This window comes from Vigna radiata, chromosome 8 (assembly GCF_000741045.1).
Source record: "Vigna radiata var. radiata cultivar VC1973A chromosome 8, Vradiata_ver6, whole genome shotgun sequence".
In the NCBI taxonomy this organism is placed as follows: domain Eukaryota; kingdom Viridiplantae; phylum Streptophyta; class Magnoliopsida; order Fabales; family Fabaceae; genus Vigna; species Vigna radiata.
Window position 1 is genome coordinate 40,852,844 of NC_028358.1, and position 22,016 is coordinate 40,874,859.

The window sequence follows — 22,016 nt, forward strand, 5'->3', positions numbered from 1 at the left end:
TGATAATGACATATTTTGCTATGATTTTAGTAGTGAATTGAGAGAAAATGTCAACTCTTTCTTAGCTTTATACCTTCTTTATGCCTCAATTTGTTAAGTTTCTTAGTAGCTACATCTTTAGTTGAATTCATTTAAAATTGCTTCACTAATCCCCACTTTTTGGTTGTTAGATCATGTACATAAAGCTTGTTGGCCAAACCGATGAATGGAAGAACCACAGAAGCAAGAATGAATGTAAAAGAGGAAATATTGAGCAAAGACTGCTGCTGCCGCTGAGGTGCAGCTGGGGTGCAGCTGAGCCCCATTCTCCTCTGGAAGGCTGAAGCTGGGGTGCAGCTGAGCGCCCTGCTCTCTGTAAGGTTGAAGCTGGGCTGCAGCTGGGGTGCAGCTGAGCGCCCAGCTCTCTGGAAGGCTGCAGCTGGGCTGCAGTTGGGGTGCAGCTGAGCGCCCAGCTCTCTGGAAGGCTGCAGCTGGGGTGCAGCTGAGCGGTGGCAATGCTGATGTGGAAAAATTAGGTCTTTTTAGACCAAAAACGCGAGGGACTTGGGATCTTTTGGCACCCAGACTCGTGTTCTCTCATTTTGGAGCTCTTGGAGGCAGCTTGGAGCTGTGGGAACACTCCTTCTTCATCCTTGGGTCTCCTTTCTTCTTCCATTTCCACCATTNTTGTAAGCTCAAGCTCTCCATTCATGGAGAGCTAGTTTCATAGTTGTTGGGGGATTGTTGTAGCCANTGAACTATTATGNAAATCATTTTGTTTTGAATGAAAAGATGCNTCTTTCATTGATTGTTAGTGTTTGATTTCTTCTCTTAATGCTTGTGTGAAATTGCTACTCATAACTTGATTTTAGGGTTGCTTAATATTGGAAAATGTTGGGTAAATCCGGATTTGGGTTAAACACCTAAAGGAGATAGTATCTAGGGATAGAACTAGACCCTTTGGTTGTCTTAAAATCTCATTTCTTAATGCGGAACTAATTGTTAGGTTTTCCAAGGAATTGGAGCTTAATAAGGAAGTCTAGGCTCTTTCTACCAAGGGATTGGGGTTTGAGTAATTTAGTAGATTGACTTTGACAATCTAATGAAGAGGAAGTAATTTTATTTACATAAGAGTGAAGTTGGTGAAAGCATACCCCCAACAACATCATTCCATTGCATTTCTAATCTCTCCATTTCAAAGTGTTTGAGTGCTTAAGATCACTTTTATCATTTATGTGTTATAATTATTTTAATTTCACCAAAACTCAAATTATGGAAACATTCTTTACTCTAGGTTAGTTAGAAATTATACGATTGTCTAGTTACACGAGTCTCTTGGGAAACGATTTCCGGTCTTACCGGTTTATTACTTTAGACGATTTGGTACACTTGCCAAAGAGTTAACAGTAACGTCCGGGCCGTGCATGGGTATTTGATTATACCTTGAATATGCGTCCAGAAAACTGAGCATACGATGGCCGGATGCGCCATCCACCAGGGCATCGATGCTGGGGAGGGGATAGGAGTCTTTCGGGCTGACTTTGTTTAAATCTGTGTAATCGGTGCACATGCGCCACTTGCCGTTTGCCTTTTTTACCATAACCACGTTGGCCAACCACGTGGTGTAGGTGACTTCCCGGATGAATCCGGCCTCCTTCAACTTCCTGACTTCCACGTCCACTGCCTTGCGCTTCTCTTCCCCCATTTTTCTCTTCTTTTGTGCTACCGGTCGGGCCTCCCAGCACAAACTTAGTTTGTGGGATGCGATCGAGGGATGAATGCCGGGCATGTTCGCCGCTATCCAAGCGAACAAATCGCGATTACGCCACAAAGTGGCTCTGAGCCGTTCCTCCGTTTTCGGGTCCATACCCCGAGCAATAAGCGTTGTTTGCGTAGGATCCGTCCCAATAAGAACTGGAATCGTTTCGCCTATCGGCTCTAGGCGATCATCCGTGTTGGTCCGGGGATCCAAATCAGTCATGGCTACTTCCGTTCGGCTGGTCTTTTGCTTCACCTCCCTAGGGAACATCTTCAATCCCGCGGCATAGCACTCCCTGGCTGTCCGCTGGTCCGCCCGGACTGTGCAGATCGTCCGGCTGGAGGTGGGGTATTTAAGCGTCAAGTGTGGAGTGGACACTATAGCGCCGAATGTGTTGAGGCATGGCCGCCCCAGCAGGGCATTGTAGGAAGTGTTTGCTTCTACTAACAGGAATCGAACTTTCTTCTCTTTGCTAGAGCGGCTGGTTCCCAAACGGATCCTCAAATCAAGGTATCCTAGAGTGTCAACTCTTTCCCCAGCAAATCCTACCAGCTGCTCGCCGAACGGGACAATCAGGTCTTCTGAAATATCCATCTGTTGGAAAGTTTTCCAGTAGAGGATGTTCACCGAACTGCCTTGGTCCACCAGTACCTTACTAATTTCATACCGCCCTATTTCCACGGTGATGACCATGGGGTCGTCTTGCTCGGGGTCAGGGGCATGGAAATCTTCATCCGTGAAGGTGATAGGCAACATGGTTCTCTTAGGGACCTCCACGGCATGGATGGACCGTAGCGTCCTGATACTTCTTTTGCGAGCGAACGAAGATTGTCCTCCGCCAGCAAATCCTCCTGAAATGGTATTTATAACTCCCCTCAGTGGGCGACTACGGGCCCTCTCCTGACTTCTGTTGCGTGATCTTCTATCATCATTCCTCCGGTTCCCCGCGTACCGGTCATTGTAGTCATTTGAGGATCGATGATTCCTCGCCGATCGAGGGGGACTTCTGTCGTACGTCCTCTTTTCTTCCACGCGAGGATAGTTTGGCCTTGCATACTCCTTTCGTTCTCCTCCCCCCCGGTCTTCCGCCATTCGACTCCCTTTAACATATTGTTGCAAAAGCCCCGCCCTGATCATTTCTTCAATCTTATCCTTCAGCGTCACACAATCCTCAGTATTGTGACCCATGTTTTGATGGTAGAGACAATGCTTAGAGTTGTCCGCTCCTGGGGGGTTCGGACGCTGTTGGGGGACCTGCATTACTTGGGCACTGAGCGATTCCTGTAGTATTCGTGCCCTAGGGGCGTTTAGTTGCGTATACTGCGGGAGTCGTGGGTTCCGGGGTCCCTCTCTCGCCTTGTTGCCCCCCCGGACGGCTACCTTGATTATCTCGTCGACTTTCCTTCTCCGCCTTTGCTTCCTGGAGTTCCTTCCGGTAACTTTGTTTCATATCTTCAACCCTGATCTCATCGGCCGTTCGCTGGCGCAACTCTTCCATACTCTTGGGAGGATTTCGACAAATGTTGTCCTTGAACGGTCCGGGACGCAGTCCGGGCATAACGTGTTGTAAAGCCAACTCTGTGTTGAGTCCCTTCATACGCCGAACGTTTTTTTGGAGCCGATCCATGAAGGTCTCGAGAGGCTCCTCCTTACCCTGCTTGAGGTTCATCAGGTCAACAATCGTGGCCTCTTGTGTCCGGCAGGCCGCGAACTGATTTTTGAACATGTTGCTCAATCCCTTGAAATTTTCTATAGAGCCGTCCGGCAGGGAATCAAACCATTCCAAAGCTTCTCCTTCCAAAGACAGTGAAAATGCCCTGCACCAGATGGCGTCGCAACCGGTGCGGAATGCCATCGCATTCGTAAAGGATTTAACGTGGGCTTCCGGGTCAGAAGTTCCGTCATATGTCTTACATTGTGGGGGGAATAAACCGGTCTGGTATTTGGACCTCCATTATCGCCTGTACAAAGGGTACTGGCACCGAGGGTGCCTCATTTTTTACCAACACCACTCTTTCCCCCCTCTCCCCTCCATCCTCCTTGTTTTCCTCGTTCTTTCGGGCGTTACTGTGCGCCTCTTTCTCTTCCTCCAACGGACGAGTCCGTTCTTTCTCCCCATTGGCATGCGCTGTTTGCTCCCTCATCTGGGCTAGACACTCGGCTCGTACGGCCGCCATTTCCTCCTCATGTTTCTTCTGCATCTCTTCGTGTCTCCGCTGCATCTCCTCCATTCTCAACTCCAACGCCCGTATCACTCCGTTAGGATCTTCGACGGTGTTTCTTGTGGTCACCATTGGTACTAATCCTCCAGCCCCACTGTGGGCGCCAAAATGTTCCAGTTGGGAATGTCTCTAAGTCCTCCTTCACACTTTTCTCACGAACCGTCCGTCTTACTCCTGTTCGCTCCTAGTTATGTAGTTCTTTCAGTCGAGTTCAGCCGGGTACCTGCTAATTATACTCCGACGCTCAAGTCAGTCTCAATGCTCAAGGTTAGAGATAGAAAGAGAGTGAAATAAATGTGCATTCAATGTAACCAACCACCTCTTACCTTTGACTTTTATTTATAGTTTTTCTTATGGGCCAATGATTAGTGTAAACTTAATCAAGGCCCAATTGTAGGCCCTTGGAAGCTAATCTCAATTTACCTTAATCCGGAGTTACTTATGATATTCTTAGTGATCGCTGACGGCCGGACGTTCGACGGTCGTCCTGGGTTATACACGTTTCGCGACAACAGCGCGAGGCTCTCGATAGCCGGTTTGTGTCCGGTCCGGACCATTAGTCATGCAGGCGTCCTTATTGACCGATTTCTGCCGAGCCAAGTTCTTACCATCGTGGGACGTCCATCTGCGTCCGCCACCTTTAGTCAGCAACCCTCTGTGAACCCTAGCTCCTAATGTCCTAGCTCTCGTAGGCCGCCCGTTCGTTCCTAAGACCACACCAGTATCGGCCAGGCTCTATGCCTTGATCGCCGGAGGGTTATGCGAGTGGTCCGTACGTGTACCTTTCGATACTGTCCGATCCCTACCGTACAAAATATATATATATATATATATATATATATATATATATATATATATATATATATATAATTAAAATTATATGAACTTTTGAATTTTAAGTAATATAAATTGAACGAGTATTGTTTGCTATAACTAATTAGGTGATTACTGGTACTTATTGAGATAAAAATTAAATTAAGCCATTGTTGCATGATTATATAATTTATTTAGTTATGAATATATTGTATAAGATGACACAAATGAGATTGGTTACTTTTATTTGGTTAGAACATATATAAATATAAGTATATATTATTTGATATATTAACTAATATTATTTCATTTTACCAGAAATTAAGATAAAATCAGAGGCATTGAAATAAATGTTTTCGATGATAGTTGAAATTGTTTTAGACATTTGAAAGATATTTTTTATACATTGAAGTTTTAAGTGGATAAAGTTAGAATACTTTTTTGTCTTTCACGTTTGAAACTGTTTATTTTAAAAATAATTACGATTGTGTATTTTAATCGTGATATTGTTTAATTACTGTTGTATGAGGGAATAAATGATTTATGACAAACAAAATATCTGCATATACATATAATATTTGGATATACACAGTTAAATATATATTGTGTGCTAAGTTAGGAGTGTTGAGCATTGTCTTAATTACATATTGTATGTAGTAACGATGTGAGTTAAAATTGTGTGGTTGCTTGATAATATGAAATGAAATGTGTGTTATTGTGAACATAATGCTTACATATGTAATGTGATGATGCATATGAGAAACATGTGTATGAATCAGAGGCAAGAGAGACAGATTTAAGAACTGATCTTAAGGACTTCAATTGCGGTCTTTATAAGAGCAGCGGGGAGTGATGCCTCTCGGGCAAAGATGAAAAGATTATGGGAGCTGCCTATGAGGGAGCTTTAGGAGCTTATCCTAATGATTATGGTTTTTGGGAGAGGAGCGAGGACTTATGGACTCGACGTAGCGGTATTGGAAGTAAACTTCACTAATGCTGTGTTCGGATGGTGAGATTTGTGGGAGATGATTTAGCGGAGATGATTTGAATGGATTTGAGAGTAATTTTTTTGTTGTTTTTTTGAATGGATTTGTAGGTAATTGAGAGTGAATTTAAAGGTAAAGTTTGTGAGAATTAGTGTAGGATTTGGTTGATGTGACAGTTAAAAAAATTTGATTAATTGTTAGAAAATGAAGATTACCAAAATGTCCCTAAGTATTAAAGTAATATAAAATTATATTTGTTAATGTTATATTTAATTGTAAAAATTAAGAATAAAAAATTTAGAATAATTATTAAAAATAAATTTAAAAATTTAATTAAATTATAATTTAGTCAAATGATATTTATGATTAATATATTTTACGTAAAAATTATTTGAAATAGTAAAATTAGAAACAAATTAATATACAATACAATTTTTAGGATACAATTTAAAAAATAATAGAAAAATAAAATATTATATTTTTATCCTTAATTATAAAAGTAATTTAAAATAAATTAGTGTCAATTATATTAAATTAATTGTTAATTATTATTATTATTATTATTAAATTTAAGGTTTTAACAATTAAATAATTAAATCTAAAGTGGATTCTTATCTCATAAGAATAAAAAACTATTAATGCAAAATTAATTCATCCACCTATAACAGATCCATATACACTACTCATAGAGTTGCACCACCATATCTTCAATTTCAGGCATATTCTTATCTTAAAAATACTTAAAGGTAAAGGGTACTTTAGTAAAACTATGTGAATCTCCTCAAATCTCTTCACCTGTAGGAGGATTCATTTTATCTTGTATCCCGCAAATCCATTGTCTCAAATCAGTGCAAATCATCTAAAGGAAACACAATAAATCCTGCAAATCTTCGCTCTCATTTCTTTATGAACAGTTAAATCGGTCAAAGCGAACAGAGACTAAGAAACTCTCTCTGGAAGAGTAATGAGAAGTGAAATATGTGTACTTTTTTGTAAAATAAAGAGAACCAGGGAAAGTAGACTGGAGGAGTAAGAAAATTAGGCTTTGTTTGGAAACTCATACGGAGTAGAAAGTAACCATAGTTTTATCTTTAGAGATAAATTAATTTTGGATGATAAACTATATGTGAGAGTTGTCCTTATTATTTAACTTCTTGAACTGTACACATTAATTTATTGTTGTCGAATAATACAATATCAATTATTATTTGATTATTTGTTATTGAATGAATTAACAAAAGATTAGATAAAGATATTATAACATGTTATATATATATATATATATATATATATATATATATATATATATATATATATAAAGATGTGGAATACAAATAGGAGCATTTAAAATATACACCTTTATATCAATATACAAATTATAAACTTTCTAATAATTTTTTTATGACTTTTTAATCAAGCAATTTATTTTATTTAATTAAAGAGTATATTTATTTAATGAAATGCAAATATCTGTTTAAAAGTAGTTATATAATGTGTGTGTGTGTCTTTTTTATAAAAGAAATGCGAAAAGATGCAAAAGTGGATGTGTTTTTGTTAATACTTATTACCTCTTTCCTCATAATTTAGTTTATTATTTATTTATTTAAAGAATATGAAAATGTTCAAAGTGCTCTTTTATTTCATTTAATTTCTTTGTCTTTAAATATAAAAGAGAAACAGTTGCATAAAAGTTTCAAATGTAAGTAAATTTTAACCAATTATATTTTATTTAAAGAAAATTTTTCTTGAATGACAGTGGCTGAATTGATATTTTATTTTCAATAACTCTTTTCTATCTTGACATTAAGTTTAAGAAAATATAATTTCAATAAATATTTTTTATTGCTCTGGTTTCATATTTATTGTATAATAAGAAAAAACAAATATTAAAATAAACCTTATTCAAGTTTTCAATATATTTTTAACTTTGTTAATTAATTACTTATTTATTAATAATATAAAAGGAATTAATGAGAAAATTATAAAATACTTTCTTTCTTTATCTATTAAATTTATTTTTTAATTATAAAAAAAACATAAAACATATCAGAAGAATCATTAATGAAACCATATTAAGTCTGGCAGTGAAGTCCATCATGGTTTTGTAGGAAGACACAGATTTGAGAGTTGGAGAAGAAGAAAGAGGAAGAAAAGAACAAGGATGGTGGAGTTGGTGTTGTTGTACAAGAACCCATTGCTCCACGCATCACTCTCCCTGATCCTCGTCTTCACCTTCGCCTTCTTCAAAATCCCCCTCCTTTTCCTTCACGCTCTCCAGACCTACATCCATCCCGATTCCCAACCCCAATCCAATGGCCTCAGAGCCGCCATCCGTCGCCCCGGCATCGACGGCTACCAGCCTCTCTCCTCCAAAACCGCCGCCGAACTCAAGAAGAGGAACAAGTCCAACAAGGACAAGCCCGATTTTGACGAAAACAATGCCCAGATCTTCAGACTCACGCTCGACCATGCGCACCTCCAGTCCCGACTCTTCGTCGATCAGTACTGCGTTGCTTTCACTCTCTCCTTCGCTGCCCTTTTCTCCCTCTTGCTCCACAACTTTCTCCAATCGCCCCCGAATAATGGGTTCTTCGCCAACGGGGTTTTCGTTCCCATTCTTTTATCAATTTTGAGTCTTTACATGTGGGGGACGCTGCTCATCAAGGTCACGTTCGAGAGATCCGCGTCCAGGAGGTCCGACAAGCAATTGAGCATTTTTTTTGGGGTTTTGGGGCTTTGCTTTGGGCTTTTGTTTGTTCCTGAGGGCGTGTCTTCGGTTTTGGAGTTCCACTTTGAGACTCCTATCGATGGGTTTTTGAGGGTTTTCGTTGCTGCATTGATGGGGTTCCTTGCGGGGTGTTTGTTCATTCCTGCTTCTAGAAGTGCTCGTTGTTTTTGGCTTGGGACTGATCAGATACGTTGCAATTTGTCGATGATAACTTGTGGGTGGTTTACTCGTGCGATCCTTTATGCAAGTCAGGTGTTAGTTATATTTGTAGCTCTGTTGTGGATAACTCCCTTGGCTGAGATTTTTGTGAATAGTGGAGATGGTGCGGCAAAGAGTGGATTTGGCAATGCGGAGAAATTGGTGGGGAAAATGGGGTTCTTGCCTTCTGATTTTGGTACCTTTAGGAAGTGGTGCTTGTTGGGGTCTAGTTTGTTGCAGATTGTTGCTTTGAGGCCTAACCTGCAGATGTATCTGAATGAAGCTTTGTTGTCTTGGTACCAAAGGCTTCATGCTAGCAAGGTTCCTGACTTGGATTATAGTAGGGCGAAGATGTTTCTGCATAATCACTACTTGTGCCTTGTGGTTTTGCAGTTCCTTGCCCCTCCTGTGCTGGTGCTTATCTTTCTTGGCTTGTCACACATTGATGGTGGTTCCTTTGGAAATCTTACGATGTTGAGTGATTTACTACCCAGGTTTTCTTTCATCAGGGAAGTGACTTTGTTTTTGGCTTGGTGGGTAACCTTCCTCTGGGCCCTGTTCTCCTCGGCGATCCTTATGCTACATCGCCACTGTGTTTTATATGTTTCTTGATCGAGCTTTAGTTTTCTCGAGTGCGATTTATTGGGCCTTTTGGTGAGCCTTTTATCATTACTTTCATTTTGAGAAGAGTGCTGCACTTGTAACTGAAGTTTTGCAGGTTAGTTGACACGGTATCATTCTTTAGCGGATATGAGGTTTCAAGTTGTTTGTTGTATGTTTGTTACTGTTGAAGCTATTGGACATTAGAATCATACACAATAAACTAACTATAGAAAGGCCAAAGTTTATATCAAAGTATACACTCCCTTCAAATATCATGCAGACTTACATGCGTCATAGTTTGTATTTAAGGGGTACGTGTATACAGGCTGAAGCACTTGACATGATTTTATTTTGATAAGTGCGAAAGTTTAGCACTGGATTAGACATTCATGTATTTTTCCTAGAAGTAAATGTTATCGTGCTTTTTCGTCATCCTTTTGTTGTATGACACTTTTTGTGGCCTGTGCTTCATACTTCTGTTGGCAACATATATAAATACTTATTTCAGTTGTTTATTATGCCTAATCATATCATTTTTATATATACACCCTTTCTTTCTTTCCCTCTATAATAATAGTGTATGAACGTGAAACAAAGTATAAAAATTGTTTGCTATAACAATTTCAAACACTCCTCAGTCTTTCAAGATCTGTACCTACTGCAGTTCTTTTACTGTGGTGTAATTGTGGTGCATCTATGCATAATTATGAACATGTAAAGTGTATATGACACTATATTTAGTTTTGGTACTTATGTGATGTGTTAAATAAATGACATTTTGAGGTCTTTGCAATATGCCATCTATTTATAAGTGATTTTTTCTTGGAGTAGAAATAAAACTTGGACATTGCTATTATGGCATACTTCTTAGGGAGTGTATATGTGCACATATAAATTATGCACTTCTCTGTCTCGTGTATTGGATACAACGAAATTGCCTAATTATTTAAAATTACGATCTAGGCTGTCTTCACCTGTTATAGTATTGGAGTATATACAAAATGGGGTGAGACATGGAACAATTTTAGGTGGGAACATGAGAAATAAGAATTACTAATCTTTACAATCCATGAAGTGTTTGGCCAAAAAATTAGCTGACCATGTTTGAGATGTTATATACACAGAACTGTTATTCCACATTGGTTTATATATATCTGTTTTCAAGAACAGGAAGCACCTTTATGTTGAGAATGAAACTTTTGTAATGTGATTGTTTTCTTAAAAGAGGTGTCAAAATACTGTTTTTATTATATTAGCATGAGCATTTGTACCATTTTCCGTGATCACGGTCTTGATACCTACACATGCCTATAGAAGTATGAAATCTGATAATAGTTTAATATCAAACTCAGACTTGTACTGATTAGTAGGTAAATATTCCAATAAACATAGAATTCTTTGATCGATGATTAACCATTGCATTATGCGCGTGAGAGCTTGTTTACAGTGCACAGAAAAAAGTTGTAAAGCTGTTTGGATTAACCTTTGGAGATTTGATATCGGTTTTGTAAAATTGATCATAGTTAAAAGTTCGTTTGAGGTGTACTTTTTGTAGTCAATTTGTGTGAAATTCTAGGAATGTAAAAAATGTTGTTTTGTTGTTGTTACTTGAAATAAAATATGAAGTCAGTCGAAAATTTGATTTTAATGCAAAACAGTAAAATACAACTTTTATACATGATTACCCAATGGTTTCTGAACTTATCTTTTCAGATAAAAAAAAGTTTCTTTTATTTTATTACTATTATTAATTTTTACAGTTGTACGGTTTATGATCCTCCATAAAACATGATAATAAAACATGATAAATGATAATAAAACATGATAAATGAGAAAAACAAATTAACATTATTCGAACACAAAGAACACGTGGAGCATAAAATCACACTTCTGTTTTGAATCTCCAAATCAATAAGCAAATTACTATACAATATTTTTCAAAGTTTTAGTTGTTAGGAAAACATCCAACTAAATCAAGTTCTTATAATTTGCACAATTTATATTAAAAGAATAAACTTTTTTAAAAACTTTTTGAAAAAGTACACTAGTATTATCTAAAATCTAATTATATGCACTCTCATAAAAAGCTAAATAAACCATTTATAAATTTATAAGTTATGAGACAACATGTCAACAAACAATCACAGAAAACTTCTTACAAATCTTAACAACAAATAAAAAAAACCTGTGTTAGGAGGCTCACAATCATTACTATAATTAATTTAAAAAATATATTTATTTACAAATTATTGGTTGTAATCTACATTTTAGCACCCAAAACAGTTTTTTGTTATTATTTTCTTAATTGATACATTCGACTTCTGAATCTGCATTTAGGTTGTTTAACACTTTAGCCCAATAAAAGTAATGGAGCTTTCATAGTAAAAACATATTGGACAATCTCAGTGGCCTCAACTACAAAGTTACCACAGATCAATGGTTGAAAATAAGAGATCTTAACTTTCTTTTTACCTTATTTCATATTCTTAATTTTATATCCCTTTCAATCTATTCTCTGTTATCTTTGTTTCGAAATTAAATGTGGATAATTTATTTAATAACATTAATTATCAATAATGATAAAATCATGTCATTTTAAAAAGTTATATATAGTTATTCTATCAATCTGTTTTATAAAATGTGACAACTACTAGCGCCGTTAGAGTTGATGAACGTGGTCCATAGATATACATACATAGTTAACTATGTTGTTAAGAAAGAAAAAAAGTATACACTTTCATACTGCAAACTTAACATTAGAAACTACAAAAAGAATCTAAATAAGTTTAGGGAAAAAAGATAGTAAAGTTATTTTGCTTCCTAAATTTGCATGAGACAAGAGTTGGCAGTGTGAGTTGGTTGTCATCTTATACTTGCGTAGCATGTGAAACTCTGTTCGTCTGATCGAAAAAGGAAGATACTTACGTTAATGATAAATCTCTTACGTCATCAACGCAACAAGTCCAAGAGATATTCAAATTATATAAAGATTTTTCTCCTCCATATCTTTTACAAGATATTTTTCTGAAAAAAATAAAAAAACTCTTTTTAAAATTCTATGGTCTGTTTTGAGAATATTAGGTTGTTTAAATACATAAACGTTTAAAACTACACTTTAACGATAACTTTTATTCATTGATAGTGTGGCGTATAAAAGTTAAACATTTGTAAGAGTTTAAGTGGGATTGGAAACCGATGACAATTTAAATTTAAAAATTGTTTCGATTTTTAACTCATGATGTGAGCAACAATTAACTGATAATATTACCCATTATATATATGATCTAAATTTATAACTTTATTTCTCATTATAACCAAGAGTTTCAAATAAGTCAGTCATCTTATATATAGGAAATGTTATTTCACACTTTCATATTAAATATAAATACATAAATTATTAAACGAAACTTTTGCATTTCCTTAGGATTGAACTGTTTGGCTTTAACAAATGAACTCATGCCTATTTGGTGGCGTAGGGATAAGATGAAACTTCCTCCTTCTATGAAGCTTCTAGCACATTTGTTGGAATGGTTAGGATCACATTTCAATAACCCCTCGTCCCAAATAAAAAAAAGAACTATATTCAATGCTATGTATTTTGTCTGGAAATCTTTTCATATTAGAAAAGAGATATTTTTCATTTTCATTGTTTCTAAACATAGATGAAGACAAATTTTAATCATTTCCCACTTTTATTTTAAATGTTTTCTAAAAAGAGAGATTAATGTAGAAGTTTCTTGATTGATTAACTTAAGTTACCAACCTACCCACATGGTAAGGAAGTTTCGCGAGAGAAAAAAAAAAGAAAGGTAACGTAGAAGAGCTTCTTCTTTCTTTCAATTCCTTTTCTATCTCTCTCTTTCTCCGCTCATTCTCATTCCCTTCTGTTATATTTCCACATTCTACGTGAACCTTCTAGAACCATCACCGCACAGAAAACCTGTTTATCGTCATTTCCATTCCATGACTCCGCGGCTGGAACACAACAGCGACTCCACCAGCGCTGAGTCTCAGAGATCCATACCCACACCGTTTCTCACCAAAACCTACCAGCTCGTCGACGATCACACCATCGATGATGTCATTTCCTGGAACGATTCTGGATCATCCTTCATCGTTTGGAACACCACCGTTTTTGCCAGGGATTTGCTTCCTAAATATTTCAAGCACAACAACTTCTCCAGCTTCGTTCGCCAGCTCAACACCTATGTAATTATTTTCTCTCTATCAATTTCTTTCCTGTTTCCTTTCCTACTTCTGTATTTGTGTTAATCTTGCTCGACTTTTAGGGATTCAGAAAAGTTGTACCTGATCGGTGGGAATTTTCCAACGAGTGTTTCCGAAGAGGCCAGAAGCAACTTCTCTGCGAAATTCAGCGGAGGAAGATCCTCTCCTCGTCGCCGCCAGCCGGAGCAACGGCTAGCGTGGCGGTTCCGTCGCCACTGGCGCTCCCCGCGATTCCAATAGCGAAGCCGATCGTGTCGCCGTCAAACTCAACGGAGGAACAGGTGATCTCGTCGAACTCTTCGCCGTCGAGAGTTCCGGCAGAGCTGTTGGACGAGAACGAGCGGCTGAAAAAGGAGAACATTCTTTTGATGAAGGAATTGGAAGAGATGAGATCGCTATGCAACAATATACTCAATCTCATGTCGAATTACGCAACCTCTAGAGCCGACGGTGGTACCGAGGTGGTAAAGACGCTTGGTTTGATGCCGTCGAAGCGGTGCTCTGGTGAGGACGCGGCGGAGGGGATGAATCCGAAGCTGTTTGGGGTGGCGATTGGTACAAAGCGAGCGAGAGAGGAAGGACGTGGAGAGGAGTATGATACGGTTTTGAGTCTTCATCCGTTCCACGCGGACGTGAAATCTGAACCGTTAGATTTGGAAAGACATGGAGAAAACAGAAGTACTTCGTGGCTAAATCACTGTCGTACAGCAAATGAGAGAGAGTGTGTAATTGATACACGACGTTGTAAAAGCTAGGTAACATTTTAGGTTAATTTAGGCGGCGTCGTAGAGAATCGGAGTCACTAAGAACGGAGACGCACGTGTCAAATGCACGTGTTTAACCGATGGACTTTTCTCGCAGAAGTTTCTCAGAAGAAATCGATACTCTGTTGTCAATTTCCATCTGTTTCTTTTTATTATATTCTTTGGACTTGGAGTGTGGATTTGACTGCAAGGGAAATATACTAATTAATGATAATAGATTATCTTTAATATTTTGTTTTTAGCTATTAAGAAATATATAATGGTTTAGGCAATACGAGGGGCAAGGTATCTATATTTCTTTGTATTATCGTGTAACTTATTAATTTTAAAATGTATTGGAATAATCAATTTCAAATGTGACGGTCAAGTACAGTTTGAGATTTTATTTTCTCATTAATCAATTCTATATCATTGTTTAACTATATATGTAGTTAGTTTTAGGATAATACTTTTAATTTTAATTAAAATTAAGGTATTTGTTTGTTAGAGTTCCTTATTTCGTTTTTTCATTACAATATTTATTTTCCAGTCATTTAAATTAAAAAATAAGGCTAATAAAATCAAATTATCGATGCAACCTGTACAAAAGGTCGATACGATTTTTACAAACGAAGATGTACTTTTAAGTAATGCAAACAACATTTGGTTCAAATAAGAAAAATAAACAACACAAAAATAAAATATTTGGTTTTACAGTTTTAACATTGACCGGGAAATAAAATAATTTAGTTAATAAATTAAAAATTTATATAATTAAATTTCTTTTCTCCATAAAGATATGCTTAATAAATTAAATGGTTATAAAGTATGAACGGAGATATTTTAATATGGTTTTTTCTTTACTCTAAATTTGTAATCCATATTAATAAGGAGAAAAGGAAGAAAAAAAAAACTTAACTGGAAGGACATCCATGAATAGTAGCAGCTGAAACGTCTAAAATCATGATTTGAAGAGAGAACAAACAAGATTCTACTGAAAAAAAAACGTAGAATTGATTTTTCTCATTTGATATTGATAGAAGCATGGTAGAAGTAGGTGAAGTTTCTTGTTTGAATGAAGCTTTAATTGAAGACTATTATACTATAAACCCCACATGTTGGATCTTGTTCATTGAAATTTCTATTGTGTGGAAGACCTTTTTTTCTTATTTATTTATTTATTTAAAGCACACCTTTTAGGTTAAGTAGAAGACATTTTTCATTCAAGTTCAGAGGTTTCTCTCTACCACCAACGTCCTCTCATACTTTTCACCTTATTATCCTTGCGTTTCCATGCTTCCAAACTATTTCTTTAAATTTAATATTTAATCTTATTTCAAATTATTTTATGTATATATAATAATATAAATTTTTTAAATTTTAACCTTTTCTATTTGATAAAATATTTCAAATTATAAATAAAAAATATCAATGTTGATAATTCGATTTATTTAATCTTAACTAATATTATTTTTCTGTTAAAATTTCTTAAGATTTTTTAACCATACATCAAGGTTTTTTTATTGACGTAAGAAGAGATGTTTTTTTGTCAATGTTAAACACGCTTATTACTTGTTGAAAATGTTAAACACGTACTTTTACCTATGTTGACATTGATCAAATTATTTCTGCAACGAAATTGGGTGAGGGTATTTTGTTGTCGTCGGCTAAAAAATTAGTAAATAAATCCTAATGAATATGGATAAAATAACAATTAATTTTAGTACGAGAAAAAGTTTAATTTAAAATTAGGTATTGTGTAATTATGACACTGAATTTATGACCAAGAAAATACTGTTTCAGTCTGACTTGGTAGATATTCTAACTAAACTCAGACGAATAATGTTGAAATGTCCTACAAAAGATAGGACGAGGGTATAGGCGATTGAGGTTAATTTACAAAAATGGTGAAATTTTGTATGACATTTTATAAGCATGCCTTGACACTGCAAGAGAATGAAAGATGAAGAACATCACATTCCGATGTTGATTAGTGGGGGTTTGGGCCGTCTTTGTCAAAACAGTTTTGGATTGGTTTAACGACCTTTCAGGCCCAATTTGTTTCCACTTTTAAAATAATACTAATTTTAAATCTGTATTTATTAAAAGAGATTTATACATCCAAAAAATTATAGTAAATGATTTTAATTTTATAAATATTTTAAAATGAATTTTATTTATATGTTTACAAATTCAATAAAACATATATAAATATTTTTCGTTGGATATATTTTTGCCAATATAAGGAAAATTGAAAAGTAATATTAAAATCATAGTTATTTAATAAGTAATTAAACTATAAACACAGGTAATTTGTTTTTTAATTTTGAAAATTGTAAAAAAATTAATAAATTATTATTTAAAGAGTAATTTTGTAAATATATTTTAATACATAATGTTGATTAAAAAATGAAATGATTACATTCAGTTGGATAATTAAATAAAGAATAAAAGTGGATTTTAGTGGATACAAAAAATTCAAAATACAGATCCTTCAATTATACATTGCTTCTATACTTAATGATTTAGATTGAATATCTATGATATGTTATCAAGAGTTCTCCATTGACACACTCAATATTTTCACCTACATTTTGTTCTACAGTTATATATTTATTGTTGATTCTTAAAGTGTGTTACATTTTAAATGGAGGAAACAAGGAAAGCGAACACATTGTTCTTTTCCACATGTAAAAGCTCACATGGAATTCCAGTTTCAAGTTATATCCATTTTTGCATTTTTTTTATCTGGTGTGAATTACAGTTTATTATATTAGTTTTACGTTTTTTACAATTTTTATTTCAATGTAAAAGTTTTTAAAAAATCTATAATCTAATTAATATTTTATTTAAAAATATGTATTTCAGGATACTGATATTTTTTTTTTTTGTTTTTCCAATTTAGTGATTTAAATTGTATGCATTTATATCAATTATATAAAATTCAATTCTTAAACTTATGATAGAATAATTACTCCAATTAATAGTTTGAGGTGTAATTGCTGGGTTTAGCTTTGTTTTATTTATGGTTATGAATATGATAAAAAAAAAAACACAAAAATGCATGATAGGGCAATGTCATAGTCACATTACAAGCATATCTGAACCATGCAGGAGTTCAATGAATCGACATATCTGTCAACTTGTGAAGTCATGAAATCATATGGATAAGAAAGAGCTTTTATACATATATATAATTGATAAACCATAATCTACATATATAACATTAGATTACTGATCTAGAACTTCTGTTAGAAAAGTTCAGCTAATTGTTGATGTAAATACTAGTTAACTACTCCCCCTTCATCCCCTTCAAGAATTTGTGAACTTGAAGCATGGTAGGCCTGTTTGCAGGATTGTCAGATATGCAAACACAAGCAATTTGCAGCATTTGAAGCATCATCTGCTTTGAGTCAGCATCAAGAACTGATGGATCAAGAACATCAGCAGCCTGTCCCTTCTTGATCTTCTGACTAACCCATCCAACCAAGTTACCACCTTCAATCTCTTTAAAATCTGGTCCTGTTGGCTCTTTACCAGTCACGAGTTCAAGCAAAATGACCCCAAAACTGTAAACATCTCCTCTTGTTGTGGATCTCCCACTCTGTCCATACTCTGGTGGAATGTAACCAAATGTTCCAGCAATATCAGTGGTGATATGAGTCTCACAGGCACTGATCAGTCTTGCCAGTCCAAAGTCTGCAACCTTTGGCTCAAAATCTTCGTTGAGCAAGATGTTGCTAGCTTTAACATCCCTGTGAATGATGTGAGGTATGAAACCATGATGAAGGAAAGCTAATCCTCGAGCTGCGTCAGTTGCAATTTTGTAACGTTTGTTCCAGCTCAGGATTTCAAGTGCCCCGGTCTTATTTCTCAACCAAAGATCTAAGCTCCCATTTACCATATATTCATAAACGAGTAGTTTCTCCTCTCCGATTGAGCAATATCCAAGTAATTCAACGAGATTTTGATGCTTCACCTTGCCCAAGGTTTCCATTTCAGCCATGAACTCACGATGACCTTGCGTTTTTGCCTCACTAAGCTTCTTCACTGCAACCGTTTTTCCATTAGGTAAAGTGGCCTTGTACACAGTTCCAAAACCTCCATCTCCAATTATATTTGTCTTGCTGAAGTTGTCAGTTGCTTCAAGGATGTCCACCAAAGTTAATTTCAGAAGAGGCTGCTCAAACATTGCAACATTGATACTCAATGGCTCCTTTGATCTGCTACTGCTCAAGAAATAAAGATTGTGATCAACATAACTGTTTAGTTTGCGCTCCACAAGCTCCTCAGGATTAGTTTGCCTCCTGGTAATCCATTTATGCAGAACAAAAGCAATGCTCAGAGTTAGCAGTAAAAGTGTAACCGCAATTGCAGCAAGCCGCCATGCATTATACAATACTGATCTTCCAATGTTTTTATCCTGACAATTTATACCCAACATCTGGCCACAAAGGTTTCTGTTCCCTGCAAGTCTAAATCTGGGTAGGCTCTGGCAAATACCATTACTTGGTATCGGCCCTTCCAACCTGTTTCTTGACACATCTAGGTAAACCAGATTATCTAGGCCGCATAACTTTTCTGGAATCCTTCCAGATAGTTTATTACCTGAAACATCAAAATATTCCATTTGCATAAGATCCCCAAGGTCTAAAGGAATGTCTCCAGTCAACATATTTCCATGAAGATCCAAATTTGTCAGGTAAGAAAGATTTCCCAAAGACCGCGGCAAGTTCCCATTGAAGCAGTTGTCACTTAAATTCACTGTCTCAATCCTCCATGTCATGGAGTTTGAGAAGAGTTCCCCTAGTTGGCCTGAAAGCCTGTTATTTTGCACGTAAATCCCAACAAGGCTTTGCACTCCTGAAAGAGAAGAAGGAAGCTCGCCGCTCAGCTCATTATAGCTTAAATCCAAGTGAGTCAACCCTTTCATGTTCTCAAAACTCACTGGAATTGAACCAGACAACTTATTTCCTGTCAAATTCAGCTTCACCAAATTAGTCAACTTTCCAAAGCTTTGAGGGATGGTACCTGACAGCTGATTACGTCCCAAATACAAACCCTGGAGCTTGAGCACACCTCCAAGCTCCAGTGGAATGGAACCCGACAACAAGTTGTAAGACAGATCCAAAGTTGTGAGATTCGTCAAGAGTGAGAGTGATTTAGGAATGCTACCAGAAAGCATGTTGTTGCTAACTAAGAGATTCACAACCACTGCACAACTCCCAATTTCATCGGGTATGGGGCCAGACAATCTGTTGTGAGAGAGATCAAACACGCCAAGATGCTGGACAAAGCTCAGATCAGGGATGCTACGCTGTCGAAAATATGAAGATTTTTTGGCAGGAATGGGCCCAGATAGATTATTGTGAGAAAGAACCAGACACTGCAACTGGCTCAGTTCAACCAGTTTCTCAGGAATAGACCCGTTCAGTTTATTATTTCCAAGGTCCAGTGTGGTGAGGGAAGTGCAGCCACCAAGCTCAGTTGGGATACTCCCTTCAAGCATATTCCCGTTCAAATTAAGAACTGAAAGATTTGAGAGTCTCCCAATTTCCTTAGGAATAGCACCTGTCAGACGATTATTGCTAAGAACAAGCCTCTCCAGCATAACTGCATTCCCAATCTCCACAGGAAGGGAACCCTCCAAACGGTTATTAGCAGCGGAGAATTCCATCAGAGCCAATGATTTCCACATCCCAGAAGGTATTTTCCCACTAAAATTGTTAGAATCAAGGTCCAGCACCATCAACGGTAACTCAGAAAGATACTCGGGTATAGAACCAACAATCCTATTATTCATCAAAACCAACTGTGTAAGGTTCTTACACTTGACGAACACTTTCTCAAGAGTACCAGAGAGAAAGTTGTCATCAAGATCAACCTCCAAAAGTGAGGCAGCATCACAAAGCTCCTCAGGAATAGGACCTGTCAGCAAATTACTGCTTAAACTGAGGTGCTCCATCACAGAACAATTCCCAAGTTCAGGAGGAATAACCCCAGAAAAACGGTTAGCAGAGAGCAAAAGAGAATCGATATTGCTCCACTTCCCCAGCCAAGAAGGCAAAGGCCCATGAAGCTGATTTTTCTCAGCAGAAAAGGTTAACATGGGAAGCTCAGAAAGCTCCTCAGGCAGAGACCCAGAGAGTGAATTGAAAGAAAGCATCACAGACCTCAAATTCTTACACTTCCCAAGCTCGGCTGGCACCGACCCATTAAGCTGGGCAAACACAAGGTCCAAAATTTTCAAGCTCTCCATTTCCCCAATGAACCGGGGAATCGAACACCTCAAGGGGTTGTAAGAAAGGTCAAGCTTGGTCAACGCTTTTAGCTTCGCCATTTCCTCAGGCAAAGGACCTTCGATGGAACAGGAAGGAGAGTAGAAAATTTCAAGTTTTGAAAGCAACCCAATCTCCCTCGGCAAAGTCCCAGACAACTTGTTGATCCCCACGTAAAGGGCACTGATGTTCCGCCAGTTACCGATTTCCGGCGGGATTACGCCGGAAAACGAGTTGTTCGAGATATCAACGGAAATCAAAGACCTCGTTCCGGTAAAGAGACTCACCGGAAGAGAGCCGGATAAAAAGTTGTTGCTGAGGTCGAGAAACTCAAGCCGGGTCAAATTCCCGACGCTCTCCGGCACTTCTCCAACGAGCGAGTTCCCGGAGAGGTCGAGAGTGCATAGCTTTGTCAAGAGCCCCACCTCCGGCGGGATATTCCCGGAGAGCGAGTTGGAGCCGAGCCGGAGAGTTTCCAGCTGAAGCAACCCGCCGAGCTCGCCGGGGATCTCCCCCGTAAGCTGGTTGTCACGTAGGTTTAGGATAGAGAGTGAAGAGAGAGAGAAGAGCGACGAAGAGAGTGTTCCTCTGAGGTTGCGGTTGGGAAGAGAGAGCGAAGTGACTCGTCCGAGTTGGCACGTGACGCCGACCCAGTGGCAGTGCGGGGTGGCGGGGTTCCAGGAAGGGAGAAGGTGAGGGTTTTGGAGAGCCTCTTTGAAGGAAAGAAGGTAAAGCTTGTCGTTGTTTTGTTCTGCGGTGACATGCAGAAAACAGAAGAAGAAGAGCAGGAGGAGGTTGAAGGGAAGAGCCATGAAGAGAGTGGCAGAGGAAAGAATGAGAGAAGGGTTTGGTTTGTTTAGAGGAATATGGAGCATGCAAACGGCGTTGGAGAAGGTGGAAGATAATGGGTAGTAGTAGAAGCAGCACGAAAGCTAGGCATTGCCATGAAATGAAGGAGTTGGTTTGAGGAGAGAAGAGCTACAGTGGCAATGCCAAAAGAGGTTATTTGTCAGAGTGCACCACGCATACCACGTGACTTCTACCTTCCCTAACCCCAAATATTACTTTGCCTTCAAAACTCAACTCCCAACCCCTCATCTTTTTCACCCACACATATTCCACGATATTTTTTTTTTCTTTTTAATTTTATACACATCTACTCAGAATTATTCACTATTGAGGAGACAAGTAATTGAAAAGAAACATTAGACATACATTATTGAAACTTAATGACTTTTAATGCATAAAATAAATGAAAATTTCTCAACAAAGGTTTAATGCATGTTTATCTATAAATTTTAAAATGTATGACAATTGTCACCTATTGGCAAAGCTAAAAGTATGCATGTAGAGTGAGGCAAGGCAAGATTATCTTTTTATGATTTATTAATGTGTTTAAAGAGTAATAAACTATATTCTATCAATAAATATTTAATTCATATTTATTTTAAATATTTTTTTACAGTTTTCCATACAAAGA

The 22,016-nt window shown here is 37.1% G+C and overlaps 4 protein-coding genes across 4 annotated transcripts; 2 read left to right on the forward strand and 2 right to left on the reverse strand.

Moving 5' to 3' along the window:
- Positions 1-3,035: 3,035 nt before the first annotated feature.
- LOC106770652 lies at positions 3,036-3,593 on the reverse strand. The gene has a single exon (XM_014656452.1). It carries the CDS (start codon positions 3,591-3,593, stop codon positions 3,036-3,038), a length of 558 nt encoding a protein of 185 aa, XP_014511938.1.
- A 4,241-nt stretch (positions 3,594-7,834) lies between these two features.
- Positions 7,835-9,801, forward strand: LOC106769940. The gene has a single exon (XM_014655754.2). The coding sequence runs from the start codon at positions 7,921-7,923 to the stop codon at positions 9,295-9,297; it is 1,377 nt and encodes a 458-aa protein (XP_014511240.1). The 5' UTR covers positions 7,835-7,920; the 3' UTR covers positions 9,298-9,801.
- Positions 9,802-13,085: 3,284 nt separating this feature from the next.
- On the forward strand, positions 13,086-14,551 carry LOC106771074 (heat stress transcription factor B-2b). Its single transcript, XM_014656972.2, has 2 exons — positions 13,086-13,497; positions 13,578-14,551. The coding sequence occupies exons 1-2, from the start codon at positions 13,252-13,254 to the stop codon at positions 14,268-14,270; spliced, it is 939 nt and encodes a 312-aa protein (XP_014512458.1). The 5' UTR covers positions 13,086-13,251; the 3' UTR covers positions 14,271-14,551.
- A 2,785-nt stretch (positions 14,552-17,336) lies between these two features.
- Positions 17,337-21,700, reverse strand: LOC106771262 (leucine-rich repeat receptor protein kinase EMS1). Its single transcript, XM_022785626.1, has one exon. It carries the CDS (start codon positions 21,409-21,411, stop codon positions 17,551-17,553), a length of 3,861 nt encoding a protein of 1,286 aa, XP_022641347.1. The 5' UTR covers positions 21,412-21,700; the 3' UTR covers positions 17,337-17,550.
- Positions 21,701-22,016: the final 316 nt, after the last annotated feature.

Bases quoted from the DNA above. Each gene is read 5' to 3' on its own strand.
- LOC106771262 (XM_022785626.1), bottom strand. From the start codon at position 21,411: ATGCTCCATATTCCTCTAAACAAACCAAACCCTTCTCTCATTCTTTCC.
- LOC106770652 (XM_014656452.1), bottom strand. From the start codon at position 3,593: ATGGCATTCCGCACCGGTTGCGACGCCATCTGGTGCAGGGCATTTTCA.
- LOC106771074 (XM_014656972.2), top strand. From the start codon at position 13,252: ATGACTCCGCGGCTGGAACACAACAGCGACTCCACCAGCGCTGAGTCT. The intron at 13,498-13,577 runs GTAATTATTTTC...CTCGACTTTTAG, and splicing joins TTCGCCAGCTCAACACCTAT to GGATTCAGAAAAGTTGTACC.
- LOC106769940 (XM_014655754.2), top strand. From the start codon at position 7,921: ATGGTGGAGTTGGTGTTGTTGTACAAGAACCCATTGCTCCACGCATCA.